This window comes from Botryllus schlosseri, chromosome 2, assembly GCF_051294905.1.
Source record: "Botryllus schlosseri isolate E-star chromosome 2, Bs_hap1, whole genome shotgun sequence".
In the NCBI taxonomy this organism is placed as follows: domain Eukaryota; kingdom Metazoa; phylum Chordata; class Ascidiacea; order Stolidobranchia; family Styelidae; genus Botryllus; species Botryllus schlosseri.
The window spans coordinates 19,095,405-19,121,376 of NC_137237.1; the positions used below are offsets into that span (position 1 = coordinate 19,095,405).

The following is a 25,972-nucleotide window of genomic DNA, read 5'->3' on the forward strand; positions in this document are numbered from 1 at the left end:
TATTTATATTATATTTATATTTTTTCTGCTCCTATATTTGAAGATATTTGGCCATGAGATTAATAGCCTACTTATCAGAAGCATACCTGAATCCTGGATTGGAATTACAATGCTCAACCTAAAATTGTTTTGATATCAGATCAGTCTCTATTATCAATCTGTTAAATTCAAAATATTCATAGTAGCTGCGAAATTATAACCTGATAGCTTTTATGATGGCATCATACATTAGTCCGACCTATGGTGTCTATATCTTATAATTAATATATATCAAGAACAACAACAATTATATTCAAATAGTTATAAATGTGATGATTCTTTCCGTGCCAGGCCTAAGTTGATACGAGAGTAAATCACATTTTGACGATGTGTTTTTACTGTCAGTCTGCTGGATCGGCATACTTTCAGTAGGACAATTCATTCCCGCCAAATAAGGCCTACTTGGAAGACATAGAATACTTCTATAAATGCTGCGGCCCGTGGCGTCGTCAAAACTGAAAACTTGCCCGCGAGCACATTTGAGTTTGAGACCTCTGCTCTAAAGCATGCTTTTTATTCTCTTTCCTAGTTTGCGGTGGTGAGCTATCTGGTCCCGGCGGCTCGTTGACGACTCCGAATTATCCAAACGCTTATGATCATGCGAGAGTGTGTACCTGGCTTATAACGGCGCCGGTAGATCGGTCTGTCACACTGACATTCTTTGATTTCAAAGTCGAGGACCCGCATGCGGACTATGGATGTGTGTTTGATTATGCCGAGGTAAGATCAGATTTTATTTGGACCAGTGAATCCCATTTCGAATACGCTTCAAATCATAAGAAGTCGGAGTAGTTTACAAAAGCATATTTTTATTTCAATATCATTTTTCTTCATGATGCATTCTAAAGTCATCGGACAGACGTCTTCTACACATCAACATGAAAATTTTTTATCGTTTATATACATAATGATTATGTGTCAAATCGTAAATTGGTTGGAGTTGATTGCAGAAGAATATTTTCATTTCAATTTCATTTTGTGTTCATTTTACAATCATCAAGCCGGCACATTCTACACAACAACAGGGAAAATGCATTTTAGTGTTTCGGCACTTTGATACTATTTAAAGATATACAGCAGTGGTTCGTAAACTTTATAGGCCGCGACCCAAATCTAAGTTTAGTGACATCTCGCGACCCAAGCCTCACACATCAAAAAGAATGCATTTTAATATTGGTATTTTACGTTTTTACGGGCATGACATAGAACACGCAGACGACAGTTGTACCCAACACAGCTCTATGAAACATTTGTGCCGCACGCTATGTCAAATTGCGGTGCATTATTTTCCTCTACAAGACGCATTTATACCCCATTTGTACTACTGTCTACTCAGATTGAAAGGACAAAACTGCGCCAATCTCTAAGGCAGGGCTGGCCAACCTTTTCAGCCAACGGGCCACATTCTATTGACAAATTTTCGCGCGGGCCACTAGCCGCGCGAAGCGCGAAAATTTTTGGAAGTTCACAGGTCAATATTATTGTCATTTGGCTATATTGCGGGCCTGTTGTACATCGCTGGGCTAATTTTGCGAGGACAGGGCTATTCGGCGCATGGACATATCGATATCGAAAGATGCGACCAACATGCGTCAATCATTTCGTGCCTAGGTTTCATAGCCAACGGTCTTACTGCGAGCGCAAACGCAATGTCGCATATGTTGAACGACACTTTGTCTCGTAATCGCGAATATAGTTAGACTCAATCTGATACATTAGGATTAGGTGTTCTTACATTTTCATAAAAGGGCAACAATATTAAAAACAAGAAATCGAGTGACAACATGTTGCGCCAAGCTTGTAGAAAATTTTTACCTTTGATAAATCTACCGCAAATTATTCTGCTTTATTGTAGTGTACGAAGATATATAATACCAATATGTGAATGGCTGATGGATCTGTCAATGCGTCGGAACTGATATTTTAGTCATCACATCTCAAGTGTTGCGGCCAGAATAAACAAATTTTTGGTTGGCCTTGCAAGTTCACAATCTGTGCAATCCATTTTTGATGATATTAGAAATTTTGGAAATGACCTCGCGGGCCACTCAAAACCTTCTCGCGGGCCACATGTGGCCCGCGGGCCACGGGTTGGCCGGCCCTGCTCTAAGGTTTTGGCAAACAACGGTCATTTTCGCCGCAGATCTTGTTGGCGCCGCACTTTGCCCACCCGTATATGTTGGCCAAATCTTGATGTCTTCACGCGATCCGGCACGGACAGGGTTAGCCTCAAAATATGTGTGTTTCATAGTCCCGCACCCGCTTGTTGCACACCCTCACACTAAAGCGTCCCAACAGTTTGAACAAAATGTTCCAACAACGCCACTCCAAGTACCATGATGATGAGGAGAGAATAAAAATATCTGAAGATATTTAGAATAGTGTCATTTCCGTCATTTTTCCATCTAACCCTGGCTAGCATACATTGGTTTCTATTGATACGAATCACAATAAACACAAACTTATATTTACATTTTCACAACAATAGGTGTATAACGGAATTCTGCCGAATTCCCCAAGGTTGGGTAGATACTGTGGATCAAACGTGCCTCCGGTGTTGAAATCCACTGGAAACACCATGAAAGTTGTATTTCGCACTGATGCTTCTATTGGAAATGGCGGATTTTTCGCTACGTACACCACGCCTGAAGAGAGGGGTACGATATTGTTAGGAGTTCCGTCTCAATTACTGCAACGAGTTCGAATTTTTCTTTTTCAGTCTGCGGAGGTTTGTTGGATAGCGCAGACGGCGGCGTGTTCGCCACGCCAAATTATCCTTCGAATTATGGAAACAATCAAGAATGTTTATGGACCATGACGGCGCCTCGGCCTACCAACGTCACAACGATGATAACGTTTGAAAATTTCGCGCTTGAAAATCATGTCGAATGCTACTACGACAAGTTCATAATCAAAGCAGGTGACTTCAGTCTGTCTCCGATATTTCTATAGTGTATGCAATGACGAGAGAGAGAAAAAGAAATTGCTATGTCTCGAGGTTGAAAATTTTCGCCAACCAGTCTGTGAACAACCCGGTATGTGCCACGTTCATTGTGTTTTCCAAGGCAGATCTGCCTTCCAGTTATATGTGCTGGACTAAATAACCTATATTTATGTCAACTGACGGAGTGTCTGGCATTCTTAAAATACTGAATAAATGTATATTTTCAAGTGTTTGTGCGTTTCTGTGCACTGTATAACTCGATCCTCGTGCTTCTTATTTACTACGGATATCGTATAGTTCCCGGTAAAGCTAACTTTGCCTGTTGGTATTTATCAAACTTACATTGGTATGTGCACAGGTGCAGTATTGTTACTTAATTACAAGTAGAAATAGCGATTTCAAATATTTCAAATATGACAGCGTGTGAAAATACCCGAAACGCAATCATTTCCTTGCAGGACCTGACAATAACGGATACTATGTCGGAACCTATTGCGGCAGGTCGAATCCAGGGCCTATCGGGCTGGCCTTGCAAGATAACTTTATGCAGTTCGTGTCGGATTATTCGGTTCCAGACAAAGGATTTCAGGCTGCTTACACATTTAAACGTATGTCATAGATAGATTGTTTGTGATTGTCATTTTGAAAGAATTATTACGATACGACTTCATTGTTTCTTTGCAGCCTGCGGTGGCTTGGTGGCAGGCACTACAAGTGGTGAAATTTCTAGCCCGAATTTTCCTGAACAGTACAATGACAATGATTTTTGCTTGTGGACCATCGCGGTTGAATCTGGACAAAGCGTGAAAGTAACGCTATTTCATAAATCGATATCTTCTAGACATAATTCAGATATGCTTCTCGCATTTAGCTTCACTGGACCGCTTTTCACGTGGAGGCCGGTACTAATTGCGGATTTGATTTCGTGAAAATATTCAACGGACCTACCACCAGTTCACCGCTTGTGGGGACTTACTGCAATAATAATGCTCCCGGTGACTTCACCGCTGAATCGAACACCATTACGATACTGTTTAGAAGCGATTACTCTGTACCTCATGACGGATTTCATGTTCAATGGGAAGCAGATACTTCAGGTTTGATGCTGTTTTTGAATTGGTAACGGAAGAATATTTACTGCAATTTCTTGATGTCGTTGTAATTTTGAGGTGGTTTTGAAACTATCCGATGGTAGTCAATAGCAGCTTGCCCAATTTTAATTTGATAAGTAGTTTTGTTGTCAAATTATGTGGAATGTGAAGGATTTTGAATGTGTGTGAGTGGGCAATTATGGAACTTGGCAAGTTATCTTGCAAGACATTTAAACTGAGCCAAATATTGAATTGCTATGAATAAACCAAATGTGATGAAGCTGATCCATCTTGAATACAGCTTCCTCCGTGCTCTTCTCAGAGCGTCTCATGTTGGGCGACTCCTGTTTACTACTTGATCATCCATTGTAGTAATATTTTTCCTCACTGCCTGCCATGAAATGAATTCATTATTCAGGATCGATGAGTCATATGGGCCAAATAGCGATTGTCATAATAGCAAGGCTATTAAATAGCGAATATCCCAACAGAAAATTTGATATTAATGAGGAATTCAAAACTGAGTGTCAAAATAGTGAGTCAGTCAAAATGATAAGATTCATAATATTGGACGCAAATTGTTCACTGATAACCCCAAGAAAACCGTGTGCATTTCTCTTCCACCAGGCTGTGGAAATTTTGTCATTCACAAACAATCCGGCTCTATCACGTCGCCGAATTACCCGCAGAACTATCCGGCCAACTCGGATTGCTATTGGGATGTCATCATGGACCCTGCTTACCACGTGGCCGTTACTTTTGAAAACGATTTTGACATTGAGTACGAATCAGACTGTGCATACGATTATTTGAAGGTGGGTGCAACCGTTTGCACGCATCCGAGGTATGCCATATGAGATGTGACAAGTAGGCTATTCTAAAATGGAAGAGACTTGGGTTTTTCCAGAGACCGTTTAATATCATTGCGTTTACAATTTTGTTCGCCTTTAACAAGTGATTACCAAATATAAAAGTACTTACATCACTGAACACGGTAAGATTGCCATAAGAACAGCGAAAGTGGTGATGAAATTATGTGATATCAACTCATCATTGATGTTTTTCTAGTAGAAGTGATGTCCGAAATTGCTACTGTAAGTACAAGTAGAAGTATCAATTTTCAAGACATGTCGAACTGCTTCTAGCGGAAGTAAAAATGAAGGTCTTAAAGGTACTTGAGTAAGTAGTTTCTGAAAGTAGATTTGGTCTGGTTTTACATACTTTTAGCTGTTAATCGAAAATGAATAGTTAAAGGGGCACTGCGCTCTAAAAATGATATGGTCTACACTAGAAGCACATATCGAAAAAATATTTCGCCGCAGCCATTTTCTTCAGAAAGCCACAATAATGGAGCTGCAATTAACGGGATTTTGGATAAGGACCGTTCCACTCAAGCTGCCGCGGCTGCGCGTCATCGTTGTCGCAGAGAACGAGCTTTAGATAGTTGTCAGCCAATACTATGAAGGAATTATGTCTTACACACCTAGACGGTTTTGTTACGTTAAGTAGGCGTACGGTAACGGCGCTCAACGGACGATGTTCAGTCAGGAGGATTTTTGTCTGAAGCTTGTTGAAGAATGTGACCTAGTGTATTTCTCTAAATGACGGAAATAAATCATGTCGTATTCTTATATATAAAACTTGACCATCAGCATCACGTAATTCCTTCATAATATCGGCTGACAACTATTATCTAAAGTTCGTTCTCTGTGTGACTGCCTAATCGCGTCGAGCAAGTGCGATGGTGAAGACATCGTGCCAGAAATTTCGCAACGGGTTGAGCAGGGATATCCCTGGGGTTAAGCAACGTTGACCGCAGCCGTGGCAGCTGGAGTGGAATGGGGCCTATCAAAAATCCAGTTATTTGCAGCTCCATTACTGTGGCTTTCTGAAGAAAGTAGCTGCGGCTAAAACAAAAATTCGATCTGAGCTTCAATACGAGACCACTTCTCAATTCACTAATTGTTGCTGACTATTACCCCTGACGAGTGTTGGCCGAAAATATTCAAGTTTGTTTCAATATAAATGCTTCAAAATTCTGTACACAAGTTCTAGGTTAAATTTCATGTGCTGCATCGTCTTTGCTATCGACACAACTCTTTATCCTGAAACTGATTGTGTTATAAGTTATCAATAATCTTATGTTCAGCTATCAGACGGGATATATCCGTCAGCGCCCGACTTGGGCCAGTTCTGCGGTGTTTATGGCACGGAGACTGCTCCCAACGACGCGACGGTTATTGAAAGCTCGCTGGGAGCAATCAGGTTACGATTTCGGTCAGATTTTGCTGGGGCTAGAAATGGTAAGTCTGTTGATGAAATTATGAAATAAGAAATATTAAACCAAGATTGGTTTGACCCGAATCACGAAACCTGCACCCGCATCTGCACATTAGATGTAACGAGACAGACACACTTATGTATTCGAAACAATATGAATACCAAAACAGCAGCTACAACTACAACAATACACACTGAAGATGTTTGGTGACATGAAGTTACTTGAGATAGAAAAAATTTGAGATGAGTTGATACATTTCGAGTGACTTTGAAAAGTGGAGTGACTTAACTAGGAAAACTTTTAAAAGACTTGACTTGATTTCCAATGCCTCGAGGTGACTTGCGACCCGAAGGTGTAGCAACCTGATCTGGTACATGACAGGCTACTCCAAAGATGTTAGAATAGAAAGGGAATAGGACGTATATGTATTTTTGTCCTGATGTTTTTGGCATATGCACGGTCACCTGCTCTAGCCTGGCAACACATGATATACATATACTCGATGTGTCTTTCCTTTCAAACTACCAAAGTATCAAAACAAATACAGGTTGCTCGCTATTTTTCACGAAGCTGAATGTTCTTGATCCTAATGTTCAGGATTCAAAGCCAATTTTGAAGGCGTCTGTGGACTTTCGTTAACTGCGCCGTCTGGCTCCTTCCAAACACCAAATTATCCGGCTGCTTACAATACCAACGAAGATTGCCGCTACGTTATTCAATACCCAAACCCGTCTACGTTCATAAAGCTGACGTGAGACCAGATTTGACGCAGTGATACGAGTCAGGATTTACAGATTTCGTCTGACTTTCAGATTCAACAACTTCAATATTGAATCTGGCACGCAAACGGAGTGTGCTTACGATTATGTTTCCGTATCAACGGGCGATAACGAGCTCGGTAGATTTTGTGGAAATTTCCCACCCAGCGGCCCCATCAGTGCGGAGGTAAGTGCCGCAGTCAATATCCCTGCTCAAGTAGAAGTAGTCCCAAGACATGCCTGAAGTCTTCAAGTAGAAGTAGAAAATAGAAGGTATCATAAATATCTACATTCGTGGTTTTGAAAAGTAGATTGGATCACGGTTTCTCATACATTTAATGAATCGGAAAAGGGTTACTATCAAAATTTCAGGACAACTCAAAATGGCTGACGAGTTCATTAACAGAGCAATTTCTGAAAATATATTCCGCAAACATAATACAGTACAATAAGTTGATAATGTAAGTAGGTTCTGCCGAAAACTGTAAGTTGATAATGTTGTAGAAGTGGAATTAGTTTCAAGACATGACCACACAGCACCACCATGCTTATGGTTATGGTTATAATCAAATTGGAACCTAAGTCTTGTACTCTTAAATCTGACACGATAAAAGAGAGACTGAAATTTACAGTCTTGAGTGTGTGAGGCAAATCTGTTCCAGTGAAGGCAGAGTTTCTTGAACCTTTGTCTAGCGTGGACGTCTGATTTTTGGGGTGGTTGCCTGGACCCCTGATTGTAAAACTTGGGAAGCTGATTACCAAATAGAAAAGGTCATCACTGGGCGTTTATTTTACCTAAAAGCGGAAGATTTTGACCTATAATATCAAAATTTCAGCATGTTTTGATGTAAATTAGGTGTTTTCGCACATAATGTTAGAATTGTATTACTTATCTTCATTTCCAATTGGAACTGTCTGTCCTTACAGACTAGTTTGGCCTGAAAATACTTTGGGCTTAAAAACTGGCAAATTTTTACATGAAAAAACTTTATTTTAACGAAATCTGGAGCTATGAAGAATTCAAGTAATTATATCACGCATTATGGTAGAAATAATTAAAATTTGTTGTAGTACAACGCAAGATAATTTCTTTCATTCTCGGGTGGCAAGTGTCTATCCTTACTAAGTAGCTTGCCAAGAATGGAGAAAGAACGTACAACAGCAGCAGGAAATAAGACAAAATGAAGGGGTAAAATAAGGACACTGTAGTCTCACAGCTCTATAGTCAACATTGGCTTTTCACTGACTCCTTAACATGAGTACGGGGACCCCAAACTGGTCCAAGGACCACAGGTTAAGGACTCCGTAGTGAAGGGTTGAATAAAGCACCTATTATCAGAGAGTACGGAGAATGCAAGACGGTTGATTGTTGACAGAACAATGCGGCGGCCAAAATGTTAAATTAACTGATTCATCAACTCCAATGCAGTATTGTATCCGACACAGTAATGTTTGATGTATTATCCAACTCAGGGCAATATCACTGTAGTTCTCCATTCCGACGTCAATAACGTGGGATACGGATTCCATGCCACCTACGAAAGTGCAAACTGCGGCGGAATGATCACAGACCCCGCAGGTATCGTGCCTGGAAACCCGATGTGACAAGACGTTATCGAAATTGCCGCCTCGATTTTTCAGGAACAATCAGCGCCTTCACACATAGCGAAATTCATCATAACCGAAACTGCACTTGGATTATCGAAGCCGACAAAGTGAAAGTGGTAGAAATTGAGTTTATAAACTTTGATGTTGAACTCCATTCGAGTTGCAGCTACGACTACGTCAAGGTGAGATGAGCATTCCTATAAACTGTTGAATACCAAATTTTTTTGAAATCTCTACTAGTTGCTGACGATTACCCCTGACGAGTGTCGGCCGAAAATATCTGGGTTCATTTCAACATGAATATCGCTCTGACACATTGATTTTTCCTTAGGTTTATGACGGAGAGTCAACAATGAGTCCACTGATTGGTGCATTTTGCGGGACATACGTGCCAAAATTTATCATCAGCACCTTCAACACGATAACAATCGAATTCGTCACAGATGCAGCTCTAAACGGTATAACACACTTGGATATCATTCATTGTGATAATATCTGCATGCTGCGAGGTAGCCAGTATAGCGAAGTTCAATTGGACAAAAATTAGCAAAATTTGGTGTCGCGTACTCGAATATATGGCGCCACGATGACACGAACATTTGAAAATTTGGGGGTGCAAGAGCACTCGAAAATTTGGGGGTGCAAGAGCACATTTTGGTTACCTAACTGTATGCATGTCATTTACTGATAATGAGAATGATATGTAATCTGTGGTAGGTAACAGATATTTGCGCATTAAGATTTAAGGAGGAATTTTGCAGGGTTGTAATAACTCGAGTATGACTCGAGTCGTGATTTTTTGGTGACTTGACTTGACTCGAGTCATTTTCTTGAAAATGAAAAATGACTCGACTCGTGTCAATTTGTGTATTGACTCGACTTGTACTCGAGTCATTGCGCATGACTCGGACCAAGTCATATGACTCGAGGCTGGGTCTTTTAAGACAGCCATTTCATTGTAATTTCGAAGAATAGTAAAGTCATCAGACTATTGTTATGTCGTCTATCAGTACTGATACATGAAAATGCTACCAAAAACTGTTAAAAGGAAGAAAATTAGTATATTATGACTGAGAATTTATCGATATCACCGAGCAGAGTCGTAAAAAGTTGGTTTCACATGACATCATCTCAGAACTGATCAGTCAACACAATGACTTGGACTCGCACTCGAGTCAAAACACTACGACTTGGACTTGACTCGATGGTGAATTGAAAATGTCTCGACTTGACTCGAGTCAAAACTGTAAAAGTGTGATTGACTTGTGACTCGGAACCTCGTGACTTGGTTACAACACAGGAATTTTGGGCGATCACAATCATATTTGAGAAAATTTTCTCTATTGCCACGTCATTGTGTGCCGTCTTCTACTCTAGCTGAGGGATTTTCGCTGATGTATCGAGAAGCGGTGGGACCTCTGGAAGGTTGCGGGGGAACACTAACGAATAGCAGCGGGTCGTTTTCCTCTGTTGATCTGGATGGAAACGGTTGGCAAAGGTTGTTCATGTTTATGCCGCTGTATAGACCAAGTACCTTCTTTCAGGTCAATACGATGCTGGTCTGAATTGTCTTTGGCTTATCGAGGCTGAACCGAATCAAATCATCACTTTGTCATTTGAAAGTTTTGCCTTGGAGAATGCTACGTTGTCTGGATGTACGTACGACAAAGTGGAGGTAAGATATGTAAATTGTATGGATACATATGCACATGCATATTTTAGTGTTTTGTCCCTTCGCTTCGTCCAGTTGAGAGTAGTTGAAACTTACCAGGCCAGATATGTTGAAAAAACATTTCGTTGGTAGTACACAATTCAAAACTGGCACTTCCTCGCTGGCCGCAAAATTTTTTTCTGCCATTCGCAAGTTGCAACCCTGTACTAGAGTTCTGATATTCAGACCTGACTGTCTGGTATTGTTGCAGCAATGCACAAATGGTGCTCTGTAAATAACGTAGGAAATAGGAAGCCTTATAATGCCGCTATTAGTTGTGATTTTGAAATTCCTTTAAAACTAGTCCATACACAACATCACTTAATAAGGCTTGTTAAGACTAAGCGCACTATCACATAGGTTAAGTGGAAGTACTGTGACAATGCGATCTGTGCTTGTAACAACTTCATGGTGCTGTTAATATCAATCAAGTTCCACAACTTATGTTTTCATCGAGTCTGTACATTTCTACTTTGATTGTATACAATTGAATAGTATATTCATATTGAAATGAACTTGAATATTTTCGGCTGACACTCGTCAGGGGTAATCGTCACCAACTAGTAGAGAATTCAAAAGAACATTGCATATCAACAATCGTAGCACAAAATATGACACCACAAGCATGAAATGTCGAATACGAGAGCGTTCAATGTACTATTTTTAGATGATACACCAACTCTTTTTGTTGACACAGCCTTGGCTGGTGTATTTTGATAAAAGTCGACTCCAAGGCACACAAATGAAAGTGTGAACGACCCTTTCCGAGTATGCGAAATCTGTCGTCTCTATAATTTTTCGAACAGGCGTATTCGACATTTCATGCTGGTGACGTCATATTTTGTGCTACAATTGTTGATATGCGATGTTCTTTTGAATTCTCGACTACTTGCTGACGATTAGCCCTGACGGGTGTCAGCCGAAAATATTCGGGTTCATTTCAATATGAATATACTATTCAGTTGTATGTTGAAGTTCTGTACCTCCAAGACGCTGTTCAGATACTTTGATTGTAGTTCAACCCATTTGAGTTGAAAAGTGTAATTCCGGACTACACTTTCATACCCTACGCTACAACACTGTTTCTAGTAACACACGGCTTCAATATATAATGATCCATGTAAAAATCTACAAGAATATATATGCAAATATTCAGTTACTTGGATATATTCGCTAGATACATGATGGACAAAGTGACCTGGACCCATTGACAGCGACGCTGTGCGGTATCATCTTGCCTGCATCGTTTACTTCTTCCGGAAATTTGTTATCGGTTCGCTTCATTAGTGATCCCTACGTTAACGATAAAGGTCAGCAATTATCCTTTACGTACTTTCGCACCAGACCGTATGACGCAATGTCGGAATGCTTATGTTTTGTAGGTTTCGTGGCACGGTATAGCACACAGGAAAGAACGTGTGGAGGTTCTCACATGGTGACAGACAATTCTCAAACTCTCCAGTACCCGCCGGCCTCTATCGCGGTGCTTGATAAGAATATTAACTGCAGGTTTGCCACCAATTTGTTTCTGGACTTCGATCGATTGTTATGCAGTATGTTACGTTTTGCGGTGGTGTGATGCCTGGAACAAAGCCAGTCATGCGTCGTTAAGTGATGTGACCAAGCAGTTGAAATCACCTGTGCTTATTTCACCACCAATGACTTTGGCCATTCCCTGCAATATGCCGCCCGACTTCTATCTATCACACACTTACACTTATCCTCTTTTTGTTGGAGAGAGAATTCATCATCACGAAAATTCAAACATTTAATTCAATTTTACACGAAACAACAAGATTGTCTTGATGCAGTGCAGTGCAGCTCATGATAGAATGGAGTTTGGAAATGAATATTGATATATATATATATGATTGTAGTTACAGATAAAGTTAATAAATATAGTTACGAGATATAGCTGCAGCGAAGTGTTCTGGTGATCATCGAGGCTGTTGCAGCTTTCTGGAGTAATTGGATCTAAAGCTATAACAGTGAACAGTGAATGTGACATAACACAGTTCTGTTACCACAACTGCAATAGTAGTGGTACTTCCCAAGCCTTTCTTTTCTCATTGTACTCGAGTGGCGCTCAAAAGGACTGTACCAATCTGTTTCTCGTACAGGTGGACATTGGATGCCGGTACTGACCCGGCGCATTATATCATGATCAGCTTTGAGCAGATACATATAAAATCGCCTGCCAATACCGGGACAGACTGCAATTCTGCTTACTTGGAAGTTCGCGATTACCCACCAGGTGCGTGAAATAGGGAATTGCTCGGCTCAGAACTATCGACTCGGCACTTGGCAGTGCGACCACAACTGCTTGTATCTTATTCTTTGAGCAAGGCATGACTTAGCTTTCGAATTTTCGCCTCTGTGTGCTTTAGGTCGATTTATTTCCCTCACATCTGCCCACTTTGTATGCACATTTTACCATCCTGGTAATTTGATAGGACTATTGCCACTGCAAATAGATACAGTCGTTGAAAATAGATGCAGTCACTGCTATACAAGGTCTATTTCACGTGACTCCTATGCAAAGTTCCTTCTAAGCTGCGCACGTGGGCAAATGCGCAGTGCTGACACGGTCTCTGCGCACAGAAAATCTAAGTTGCGCACAAAAAATCCGAATTGATGACCTTTTTCATAGTCGTTGCGCACTGTTGTCCAAAGGTCTGCGCAGTGAGTTGGTGAGTGTGTGCAGACTCGTCAAAAATTAGAGGGAACATTGCTCCTATGGCAATTTAACTCCTGGAAGTGATGGAAACTTATCGAAAAACTACTTTCTACTTTTCAAAATCTAAATCGTAAAGTGTAGGTAGTTTAGCCTAAAAACTGCTCAAGTAGGAAGTGGAAGTAATCTACAGTTGAGCAAGTAAGCGAAACCTACTTGAGTACTCTAAAAAAAAAGTTGAAGTAATTTGTTACTGACATCCTTTGGTAATAACGTGCCATATGAACCTGCTGATAGACATTTGCAATTTTGGGATCTAAACCTTTGATAGATAGATATATTTTAATAGATATGCATTACATCAGCGGCAGGATTAAATAGGATCCGGTCCGTATGTTTCCCTTTAGAGGGAAAGAAGATATATAAGAACAAATAAAATAGTTGTAACACCTTGTTTTCTAAATACATGGAAGGTGAAACGGTACAGATCGTTCGATACTGCACAAACAGTCACGACGCGGCGGACTTCCACAGTTTGAAACAGACGGTGCAGGTTCGTGTGAATAGTCCGGCTGTCGACAGTGGGATATTTGACTCGCGTCCAAAATTTAGATCAACCTCAAAACGGACTCAGACACGTCGGGCAACGGATTTATAATACATTACAAAAGGATGAATTGCACCAAGACTCTGACGCAACCTTTCGGCCAGATTTTCAGGTGATAAGTTTAAGATGTATTTTATATTTTTCTCGCCATGTCAAGTTATGCTGTCAACGGATAGCTTCGCCGCAATTGGTTATTGTATTCAAGACTAATAAACAGTACCAGCCTATTAGATTATGTGACATCTGTCTAAATATGTACGTACACCAGACATGGGGTGATTACTTCATGAATGTAATCGATTGCGATTACGATTACTTCCAAATGACGCGATTACGATTACAGCAAAATCAGGAAGTAGTCGATTACGATTACATTGGAAAAGTAATCACGATTACTTACGATTACATTTATTTTGCATTTTAGAAGTTATATTGGAAGGCAATATGTGGATTGCGCTGAAAAGGCCTGATGAGATAACAAACTTCCTTTAAAAAAAGATGCGTCATTTGCCTGCTACGTTATAATGTACCCATTGCCCATTTTTAAAGAGGACGATTTATCGAACCAAAGGAATTGCATTCTTGCCAGGTCCATGACTGCCTCACCCCAAATTTCCCAATAGGGCGGAGAGCAAGCTCGGAGGGGACTCAAAGAGTATTTCGTAAACCAATATAAATTATAGTGTATTCTCGGGAGATTTATAATTAACTTGAAAATTCTCTCTCTACATAACCTTGATTTTGGAATGCATACGTCCAACCTTCAACAAAAAATCATACATAATTTACAGTAGGCTTGCATTTAAAACAAATGGTTGTTTAAAACACATTGTTTGAAACATGTTTTAAACAGTATTTAAACCAAACGCTTAAAAAAACTAAATAGTGTTTTTTAAGTTGTAAAATTATGCCATAATTCCACAATTACCACCCGATTTGACCGACATACATCGATGTGGAATGGTTGGAACCCCTCAAAATAGTTGGTTCAATAGTTATAGTACAGAAATTTCGTCAAAGGAGCTATATTTACCCTATATTTTCAATTGTCAATGTCAATCCACATTCGTGACGTTAAGGCTTAAAAAACAACAACAACAAAAAGAATAAAAAACATGTTTTAAATAAGGGCCTTGTTGCAAACATGCTCGCTTTAAATTTAGTTTTGTTTTAAATACAACCCTAATTCATAGCAATAGGCATTTAGGTTCCAGTCAATACCGTGCCACGACACACCAAAATACATTTGCAATTTCAACCAACACGCAACTTCACGAAGTGTGCTACTAAAGAAAGACCTTGGTCGAATCTTAGGGTATGTGTCCAATAGCCGCACTGGGTGGCCGTGACTAATAGTCCGGTCCTTCCAATCCGAACCCACAATGCAAATGCCACCCGGACACCCGCAGAGCATTAAAGACATGACAATTTGTGTGTGCGTCTCACGAAGGTTTTTCTTGTAGTCTGCTACGTTAGGGATACAGCAATGTCTTTTGATTATATAACATACCGGAAGTCACGAATTACCAACATACACTAAAATAATTGACAGGATAACAGACGGTATAATTGTGAATTACGTGCCCCAAGCTCTACAGGTAAATCTGACCATTGGGGGCAGAGAGAGAGAACACTACAAATTAATATTAATGTAATGCGATTACCAATATTATTGACGAAATTCAGTCTTCAACTTGAAATTACCACCCTATGGGGCCCAAAGACTAACGTTTGGACTGGAGGTCGAATAGCTGTTTTGGTCCTGATTCTAGCTACAACCCACGCTAACATGATATATAAGCCCATGGCTATGGCGGCAGGTCCCAATGTTGAGTAGAGAATTATGAAATAACGATTAGCGCATGTTTCAACTAGAGTCATATGAGAATAAGCTGAAGAGAACATAAAATTCTGCCTTCAACTTAATACAGATAATGTACTGCAAGCTGCCGCTAAAAGAAACGGCAAAAACGGCTCGGTTGTGATATATATCAGCAAGACAGCAACTGTTGATTTTTATCGCTTCGTTGTGGAAACCATAATGTTTTATTTGACGAGTACAAAATTTCAAATCTCTGTCCGGTGTACGTACGTACTACATAGGCTAGGCTTACCATATTTTGGAAACGTAAAAAGAGGACACTTATTCAGAAATTTCAGACATGCAAAACTGGAGAAGAATTCTCAAAAACCGGTAAATTTTTCCCACTTCGTGATCGGTTGACTAAAAAAAAAAAAAGGTCGTCTTTTCGCTCAGAGCTAAAATCACCGCTTTTCCCTCCGTTATGCGCTAATTTGTGGCATATCACTCGCAATTTCCTCTAAATCTGACCTAAATTTTCAAAAAAGAGGACAAAATCTCAAAAAAGAGGACAAAAGGGCGTCCTCCGAGGACACTTTCAAAAAAGTCAAAAAAGAGGACAAATCCTCTTAAAAGAGGACGTATGGTAAGCCTAACATAGGCCTACTGCTCACCAAGCAGCAACGGTCAAACCAGGGTTGTAACCAAGTCACAAGGCTCCGAGTCACAAGTCAATCTCACTTTTATATTTTAGACTCGAGTCAAGTCGAGTCGTTTTCAATTCCCACCGAGTCAAGTCCGAGTCCAAGTCAGCGAACAGAGGATCGAGTCCGAGTCATGGTATTATGACTCGAGTCCGAGTCCATGACTGCTCAGTTTCCAGTTAAAGTCTTCCTAAACCCACTTTTTTAACTCTGTTTGGTGATATTGAATGGTTCGAATTTATAATATATCAATTTTCCTCACTTTTAGCAGTTTCTGGTCGCATTTTCAAGCACCAGTACCAACAAACGAAATCCCAATAGTGTGTTGGCTTCGAAATTACAATGAAATGCCGGTCTTGGACGTCTGAATCTCGAGTCAATGACTTGCTTCGAGTCATGCGCAATGACTCGAGTCCAAGTCGAGTCAATACACAGATTGACTCGAGTCGAGTCGAGTCATTTTCGTATTTTGAGAAAATGACTCGAGTCGAGTCGAGTCATCCGAAAATCGTGACTCGAGTCGGACTCGAGTCGAGTCTTGACTCGAGTCATTACAACCCTGGGTCAAACTACCTTTGCATACCCAAACATCAATACACAAGTTACTACGTAGAGTGGTGATTAATTATCGTGCTGCGGGGTACTGGCGTGTGGAACGTGTTGATAACATGATATACAGCACGGCGGGTGTTTTTACAATCACACGAATGTACGTGACGTACATCGAATATCTATTTACTGTGGATACTTCTTACACAATGACTATCAAATCTAATAGGCTACTTGAGCAATGGCATTTAAAAATCAGACGTTTGTGCTATCATGAACCTGGTATAATACATCTTCCTTGTTCATGGATGTTCAGTTTATGTCATAGTCCTTGTACAACTAAAAAGTAATCGTTCTTTCACAAAGAAGTCGATTAGATATGGGAAGTAGTCGATTACGATTACGATTATTTCGGAATTTTTTCGAATGTAATCGATTGCGATTACGATTACTTGAAAATGCTGTAATCGTCGTAATCGATTACGATTACTAATCGCGATTACCCCATGTCTGACGTACACTCTTACAGTCGTTGTCATATGCAGCAAGGCTTCCAACACTTTTTTGTTTGAAGATATCGTTTCAACTTGACGGAAGCAAGACTGTAACTTGCAACTCTCTTGTGCCGAAATCAAATGAAGTACCCCATGTTCGCTCTTTTGCAATCAAACTTCCATAGTTTGGGTGGCCCTGGTATCAATCAATGAACAGTAACATATTTGATATAACGTCTTGTGGCCAATGAATTGTGCTTGCTGAAGAGCAAAAGCACTCAAAATCAGTGGTGACGGAGACGAAGTTCTGCCTTTTCGAAGTGCCTGCTTGCAACACTTACTCGAGGGGTTAAGTTTTTGGACTAGTTTCAATTATGCCATACAATTCTGAAGCCAAAACTACTTACTTCCTGCACTTTCAATTTTGTGTACAGTAAAGAGTATTTTTTCGGTATGTTTGCATCCCCTTTATGAGAGAAATTGTCAGTTGTTTCAGCAAAGTTACCTCCTTTTACAATTTTGATTGTAAAAAGTAGAAAGCAGTTCTGAGATTAGTTTTCGTCACTTACGTGGGGGATTACACATATCTGTAGTGTCATAAGTCGTTTTGCGTTTGTCACAAAGATACATATTTCAGTTTACCTGCTAAAACATGCGACCCCTCGATTTTTTGAAATTACTTATGTGAATACTCGTCAGCCCTACAATTTTATACTTCATTTGAATTAGTTTTGACATGTCATGGAAATCTCTGCTGCTACTTGTAGTTGAGTTGTAATCCCTTCTACTTGAGTGGGAACGCTGACTACTTGGACCACCTATGCTTGCATAGATGTTGGATTTAACTGTACTATAAATCATTAATAGTGATTGACAATTTTCTGGCATCTGTTTCTATAATGCAATGTGCCATTGGACTAATGTTTGTCTACATTTGATGGCGTTTTGAAAGCATAATTCATACTCGGCCGTAACATACACTCCTGGTGTTTTTCAGTCCCGGATGGCCAGCTCAATACCCGCACGATACCTTGTGTATAACAATAATCACTGTGGCAGAGGGGGACCAAATACAAATGTTCTTTAATTCATTCGTTGTTGTGGGTAGCGGCAATTCGTCAAGCGACTATCTGGAAATAAGGTACGTTTTCATTTGTGCATCAACCTAAATAGCTGATCAAGTGTAGCGTGTAGTTTCAGCTCTATGACGCCACTAGCACGTGCTTTGTGCGAACTGTTACTTGTCATATTGGAGTTGAATTATACTAGATTTACAATCGCGTCAATACAGTCACTATCAAACCCTTTTATGAGTATGATTTGTGGTTGCAAAATTTATACGGTGGTTGGTCTGATTGGTTGGTCTATCTTTTCACTGTATCGCAGTCTTGCTGTGTCTTGAAATAATGAAATTAATAATAAACCGATACTGATACTTTGAGACCATGGGGCCGTGTCTCTGTGTATGCACTAGCCCCAGGATAGGACCACGCAGCTGTGGATCATTGGAACGATGCTACAATTATACTTCAACCTCTAAATTTTACTTTAAGTTTTACATCTGATTATCGGGTTGCAACCAAGTCACAAAGTTACGAGTCACAAGTCAATCTTACCTTTGTAGTGTTGACTCGAGTCAAGTCGAGTCGTTTTCAATTCATCACCGAGTCAAGTCTGAGTCAAAGTCAGCTAGCAGACCGTCGAGTCTGGGTCCAAGTCGTTGTGTTCACTGTTCAGTTTTCAGTTCAACGCAGTTCAACCCACTTTTTCAACTCTGCTCGAGCGATATAGGATGGCTCGCATTCATAGTATTGTAATTTTTCTCAGTCCTAACAGTTTCTTGGTCCTATTTTCCAAGTATCAGGACTGATAGACGAAATACCAATAACGTCCTAGTCTCAAGTCATGCACAAGGACTCCAGTACAAGTCGAGTCAATACAAAAATTGACTCCAGTCGAGTCATTTTACGCATTTAAAAAAAATGACTCTAGTCAAGTCGAGTCACCAAAAAATCGCGACTCGAGTTGAGTCATGACTCCAGTCATTAACACCCCGCATCTGAATGTGTCTAGACGCATTCTACAATCTAGATTAGATTCTCATGAATTCGAGAAACGATAGTAATCGCACACGTTCGCAATATTTACAGAGTCACTGAATCGTGAATAGGTCTGGACAAAATCGAATATCGAGTGATTCGATTCCAAATCGAGTATTAGACTTTCAGTCGAATATCCCTCATTAAAACGTCATGACAATATGAAAGATGTGCTACCATAAAGAATTGCCAGCTCGACATCATATTAAACAGGGTTATAACCAAGTCAAAAGGTTTCGAGTCACAAGTCAATCTCACTTTTATAGTTTTGACTCGAGTCAACTCGAGTCATCTTCAATTCACCACCGAGTCAAGTCCGTGTCGTGTGTTATGACTCGAGTCCGAGTCCAAGTCATTTTGTTCAAGGAAAGGAAAGGACTTTATGTATTTTGTCATTGATGGTTTTTTTTGCGGAATATACACCGACTCATGATATACATTATTCACAGTTACACACGATCTGTGCAATGTTCAGTTTTGAGTTAAATTCGGTTCAATCCACTTTTTTCAACTCTGCACCGATATAGAGTGGCTCGTATTCCTTTTATCGTGATTCTCCTCAGTCTTAACAGTTTCTGGCCCTATTTCCCAAGTATCAGGACTGGTAGACGAGTACCAGTAATGTGGTGACTTTACTATTTTTCGAAGTAACAATGAAATGTCTGTCTTGGCCGTCGTAGTCTCACGTCATATGACTTGGTTCGATTAATGCACAACGACTCGAGTACAAGTCGAGTCAATACACAAATTGACTCGAGTTGAGTCTTTTTATGCATTTGAAAAATGACTCGAGTCAAGGCGAATCACCAGAATATCGGTATTTGGTATTTGTTCGACCGTGCCTAGTTCATTGCACTTTGTGACAATGCTGTAGTCTGATCGCGACAAATATGTCATTTCAACTAACGTGTGGAGATTTGTTCTACACGTTTCGTATGCTGCGAAACAACTAATCGAGGTATCAAGGCTTCCACAGTGGAAAATAGTATCAAAACTATCATTTTCCATGATAAATCAACTCTTAGTGGCTAGGAGCTTATAATTGCAGTACCCGAATTAATAATCTCTCATTAGAATTATCATTGTGCCCAGCTCTAATAGTGACCCACGATATTTAACAGAGACGGCCCAGACAGTACCTCTCCGCTGATTCAAAATCTGGTCGGCGCCACATTACCGAACCCGATATTCCCAACGTCAAACTCTGTTTTCATGCAATTTCATACCGACGAGAGTTATCACGCATCAGGGTAAGTGGCTCAAACCTCGTGAAATACGCGTAAATTGATAATCGTTTTCTCTCCCATTTTCAATAGATATGACATCACATACACGTCTTCTCAACAATGCGGCGGCACTGTAACGGGAGACCATGGGACTATAACGAGTTTGGACTTTCCACAGGTATGCCGCGAACTGTTTTTATCTGAAATTTTTTCTCGCATCTATTTCAAGGTACGGCTCTAGTAGATGTAAATATAACTCATCTATTTGTACTCAAGTGCAAGTAGACGTAGCGATTACCAAGATATGTTGAAATTACTGCACACGAAAACAGGACCTAACTCTGAATTATATCGCGGTCTTAAATCCTACGTGCATACGTTATTTGGATTAAAATGTCGCACTCGATTTATACCGCGGTATAAGTCTGAGGTACGAAATTTCATGCTGGTGACGTCATATTTTGTGATGCGAATATTGATATACGAGGTTCTTTCCAAATGTCTACTAGTTACTGACGATTACCCCTGACGAGTGTTGGCCGAAAATATTCGGGCTCATTTCAACATGAATATACTATTGAATTGTATATTGAAGTTCTGTTCCTCCAAGAAGCTCTTCAAATACTCACACCCGTATATCAGGGGTGGGAGTGCGCCGTCTTTTCGCTAAGTGTGTACTTTTAACAGTTAATCAGAGGTGCGGACTTCCGAAAGTTCAAATTTCAAATAGATAGTTAGTTACCGTGACACAGGGGTCATTTCACACGGTTTTATGACAATTTCGCTCGTGAAAGTGACGAAAACTTATCTCAAAACTACTTTCTACTTTACAAAATCCGTAAGTAGTTTGCATTGAGAACTGTTAAGTTGTAGAAGTGGAAGTAGTCTTAAAACAAGACCGTTTGAGTAACTAGTACAGTTCTCAGACAAGAAAAAAAAATTGCATAGTATATTCAATAATTCCTATTGAAATGAAACCCCAATTTTTTTAGGCTGACACTCGTCAGGGGTAATCGTCAGCAACTAGTAGAGAATGAGAAAGAACCAGAGGTGGTCAAAGTAGTCACCCTCGTTACTCAAGTAGAAGTAGAAGTAACGTCGGAATTTCTACTCAAGTAGAAGTAGGAGTGGTGGTTCACAAGTAAGTAAGTAGATATTCTGTGCTTATTTTTGCCTACAAAACTGAAATCTGTCAAGTAGAAGTAGAAGTAGTCAAAATCATAACTACTTAAAAAGTAGTTCGAGTAGGCAAAATCTACTTCAAGTACTTCAAAAAGTAGAAGTACTTCGTTACTGACCACCTCTGGAAAGAACATTGTATATCAACAATCGTATCACAAAATATGACGTCACCAGCATGAAACCTTGAATGAGAGAGCGTTCATCCGAAATTTCATGCTGGTGACGTCATATTTTGTGATGCGATTGTTGATATACAATGTTCTTTCCAATTCTCTACTAGTTGCTGACGATTACCCCTGACGAGTGTCAGCCGAAAATATTCGGGTTCATTTCAATATGAATATACTATTCAATTGTATATTGAAGTTCTGTACCTCCAAGAAGCTCTTCAAAAAAATAGAAATGCTTCATTAATGACCCGCTCTGTTCGTTTTTCATACAATTTAGGCGTACGCTCCGAACACGCTGTGCGAGTTCTCAATCAGAACGCCCTCCGGAAGACCAGTCACGGTCCACGTACCGTTTTTCGACCTTTACTACGAGGTATTGTTCGTTTTGCGTGCGCGCGTTTCCGCCATCGACAGCATGCGATCTTATATTCAGTGCAGCAACGGCTGTCGCTGTGCGGGCGACACCGTTTGGATTTACGGCGGTCCGACCGGTAGCAGCCCTGCTTTGAGGGGATTCTGCGGATATGGCAGTATGAGCAACGTTAAGTCGGCGGTCAATTCGGCGTTTATTCGGTAAGCTTATAGGCCCATCAGTACCCATATTATCGGTGGCTATGCGATATGACAGAAGACAGCAATCAAAATAATCAAAGTCTGGAATGAAGAATATGTATGCTATGTTTACTGTGCGATAATTAGGTAAGACAGACAGATTCTTTATTTCGTACAATGCGAGCAGGCACAAATTTTCAAAAGACTGGAATTGTACTCCCCTTTCCGCCTGTGTTACATTATTATCAATGAGAATTATAGTTTCGATACTTTTTTTCCCAACGTGAAATCCTTTAAATCTCAACTATGCTCTTACCACAGCATCAGAACCACGTAGCAAAAAAACGATAGCGTAAATGTAATATGTGTGTCAATCAACACACTGCATTGTAACAAAGCGCAGTGAGATAGGTATGGTCAAAAAATAGACCGCTAAATATGACGCAGAACTTGAATTATTGCCTTTGTGGTCGCATAAAGCTTTTAAAACTTTCCCCGGTCATCCATGCTCTCACGGCGTCATAATGAATGATTATGTACGAGAGCTAGTCACCCGAAATGAATGTCAACCCCTAATGGTCTTTACTGATCCCTCTCGATTTACCAGGCGTTACCGGTTTGCAATTCATGCTATCTTTACAACCTACACTTCCAGGTTCAGGACATCCAACTTTACTGTCGGCAGTCGTTCCAACACTGGCTTCCGTATTCGCTTCGAAAGCTAATACAGTCCGGCACGACGGCCTTTGAGGTCCAGTTTGAATTGGATCATATTCTTCAACACTGACTTTTGTGTTCTGTAATCGTGTGCCTCATGTATCATTGTTGATTACTTTCTTCATATCCATCGTGTTGCGAATTTTGAATAAAATTTACAGATCAAGTAGTGAAGACGTGGCCAGCCTTCCGAAATTAAGATTCTATATCAGTGGTTCTCAAGCTGGGGGGCGTGAAAGCGTGTCATATTTTTGAATTCTCTCATCAACAGTCATAACCTTCCATGCCATCAAACAATCTGTTGGGGTTGCTAGCATCCCGGTGGGATTTTGCGATGTGACGATAATGGGGGCGCGAAATTTGTCACTATCATAACGGGGGGCGTGTCTCGAAAAAGGTTGAGAACCACTGTTCTATATGATTCCCACTTCGGACATTTGGTAAACATAGACTGCGGTTATTCCAGTGAACGGCGGAGTGGTTATTTAATGATGCGGTTTCAGAATTAGAGATTTTCATCGCAGACTGACACTATCTAATAAGCGGGCCGTGTTATTTTTAGCATTTCAGGAGCCAGATGCCGAAATTGCAAAAAATAAAAATTTGAAACTGCCAAAAATAACACGGCCTGCCAAATAGTGTATTTCGTTCACGGTGTTGTGTTAACAGGACCGCGTTACAAGCGAGAAGAGCGTTATTGAAAGGCAGGTTTCTTAATCTGGGTCCAGCCCACCCATTAGGGGTGAAAGCATGGTGTCCTAAACAGAGTTGGATCAATTGTAATTTGTAATTGAGCTGAATGTAATTAATTACATTTTTTCATGTAATTGTAATTGAAGCATTTCTATTTTGTGTAATTGTAATTTGATCAAAATTTTGCTCAATTACATTTTCATGGAAACCTGACAATCACAACATAAAATAATCATTTATTCGTCGCACCAGTGAAAATCCGATACGAACCAGGATGACGACGAGGGGCCGTAAAGCCTTGATGAACTATCACCACATGTAATAATTTGCCGATTTACATCGGTGTTCTATGCGTGCTGCGTTATAACTAGATAATTCAGTCACGCTAAACTGTTTGCCATACTTCAGTAGCAACAGAAAACTTTGTGAATTACAATATAGGCCAAACCAGTGGTTCTCAAACTGGGGGCGTGCCCCCTTGGGCGGTGTGGAAGCATCTGAACGGGACGCGACGCTCCAGTGAACTGAAATCTTTTCCGCGCTTGGCCCGATTCACCCCCGTTTTATGGTTATTGCTCGGTGTATAGTCTGAATTTTGTATTGGAGAATTCTCTCATCAACAGTCATAACCTTCCATACCATCAAACTATATGTAAGAATTGCTAAGTTTCTGGTTTTATTGTGTGCTACGACGATAAGGGGGGGGGGGTCACGAAATATTCACTGTCATAAATGGGGGCGTGTCTAAAAAAAGTTAGAGAACCAGTGGGCTAAACTAAATCTTAATATTTCAAAAATGGATGAGCAGCAAATAAACTCTTCTGAAACCAGTGCTGAACCATTTCCTACACCACGGTCAAAGTTTTTTTTAATCTCTGACCAGTACCGATCGAGGCTTTTTGCAACAATAGCAAAAAAAAAATTCCAGTTTCTAACTAAGGCTTCATCAAACTTGATTACGCATTTGTAGAGATGATATTCCAATCTCACCCCAATCTTGGCCAAATGTACTGGGGCCAGAAACTTTTCGCACCCTAATGTTCATCAAATGCAATCTAACAGTTTCCGAGCAAGTGAAAATGTAAATGCGAACCAAAATATTGTAATTCTTAGTTATCAGGAGGTTCTTTCCTTTTGCATTTATTTTAATTTTACGCACCTTATCGGTATCATCCTTATCGCTGACGCCTTACCAATTAGGCTACATTTCATTATCCTCACTCAGCTCTGAGTAGCCTAATCGTTTGATTACATTTCATTGATTGTCATGTAGCCTATTTGCTGTTGGTCGCTCAAACCTTTGGTTCTTAACAGTCGCTTGAAACATTTTTCTGTGCTTTTAGTTTTCATTACTCATGATTAGGAATAGTTCGAATACGTTCGAGTTTTTTTTAATTAAAAGGGTATTCTACATATCAGGAATGAAACATGAATAGCTTGAGATTGTCGCTAATTACGTCGCTACGGTTGTCAAAGAACACCTCTTTACTGAATCAATTACCTGTTTAAAAGTAATTGTAATTGTAATTATAATTGTAATTAATTACATGTTTAACAGTAATTGTAATTGTAATTGTAATTTGATATTTTTAGCATTGAGTAATTGTAATTGTAATGTAATTGAAACATGCAAGGAAGTAATTGTAATTGTAATTGTAATTGAATTTGAATATTGTAATTGATCCAACTCTGGTCCTAAAATGATGTGGGCACAGCGTGATTGAACGGCTGACTGCATTTGGTATACGTCATACTGTCCATTTGCCCAAAGGCAATTTTACGACCATTTTTGACCGGCTTGTCGAGCACTAAATTTGATAAAACGGGTATCAATGAGAAGCTGCCGCAGTACTGATTATTAAAATATAAATTATATTCTGCTCATGGAGCTGGAACCCCCAAAATCAACCACAATTTTTGGATTGTGATCGAGTTGAACATTGTGACGGAACAACCTGTCTGGCTATTTCTGAGCTGCATAGTCTCGTTTTGCCAGACAGTCTTGTTGCGTCAATGTTCTCAAACAAGCTAACCTTCCCAGGACTCTTCCATGCGCGTTGGTAATATTAAAG

At 40.1% G+C, this 25,972-nt stretch overlaps 1 protein-coding gene across 1 annotated transcript in view; it reads left to right on the top strand.

Moving 5' to 3' along the window:
- Positions 1-23,376, top strand: part of LOC145434022 (cubilin-like) — a 68,141-nt gene extending 44,765 nt beyond the window's left edge. Inside the window, exons 57-82 of the mRNA XM_080311297.1 lie at positions 569-759; positions 2,528-2,696; positions 2,759-2,959; positions 3,442-3,591; positions 3,668-3,792; positions 3,855-4,080; positions 4,702-4,889; positions 6,224-6,377; positions 6,953-7,106; positions 7,168-7,300; positions 8,587-8,692; positions 8,755-8,903; positions 9,053-9,179; positions 10,099-10,209; positions 10,266-10,396; positions 11,610-11,742; positions 11,815-11,941; positions 12,553-12,686; positions 13,580-13,659; positions 13,719-13,825; positions 18,259-18,402; positions 20,482-20,610; positions 20,677-20,764; positions 22,216-22,311; positions 22,372-22,511; positions 23,146-23,376. Of these exons, the coding sequence (XP_080167423.1) occupies positions 569-759; positions 2,528-2,696; positions 2,759-2,959; positions 3,442-3,591; positions 3,668-3,792; positions 3,855-4,080; positions 4,702-4,889; positions 6,224-6,377; positions 6,953-7,106; positions 7,168-7,300; positions 8,587-8,692; positions 8,755-8,903; positions 9,053-9,179; positions 10,099-10,209; positions 10,266-10,396; positions 11,610-11,742; positions 11,815-11,941; positions 12,553-12,686; positions 13,580-13,659; positions 13,719-13,825; positions 18,259-18,402; positions 20,482-20,610; positions 20,677-20,764; positions 22,216-22,311; positions 22,372-22,511; positions 23,146-23,215 (3,563 nt within the window). The 3' untranslated portion in view covers positions 23,216-23,376. The remainder of the gene's footprint in view (positions 1-568; positions 760-2,527; positions 2,697-2,758; positions 2,960-3,441; positions 3,592-3,667; positions 3,793-3,854; positions 4,081-4,701; positions 4,890-6,223; positions 6,378-6,952; positions 7,107-7,167; positions 7,301-8,586; positions 8,693-8,754; positions 8,904-9,052; positions 9,180-10,098; positions 10,210-10,265; positions 10,397-11,609; positions 11,743-11,814; positions 11,942-12,552; positions 12,687-13,579; positions 13,660-13,718; positions 13,826-18,258; positions 18,403-20,481; positions 20,611-20,676; positions 20,765-22,215; positions 22,312-22,371; positions 22,512-23,145) is intronic.
- The last annotated feature ends 2,596 nt before the right edge of the window (positions 23,377-25,972 follow it).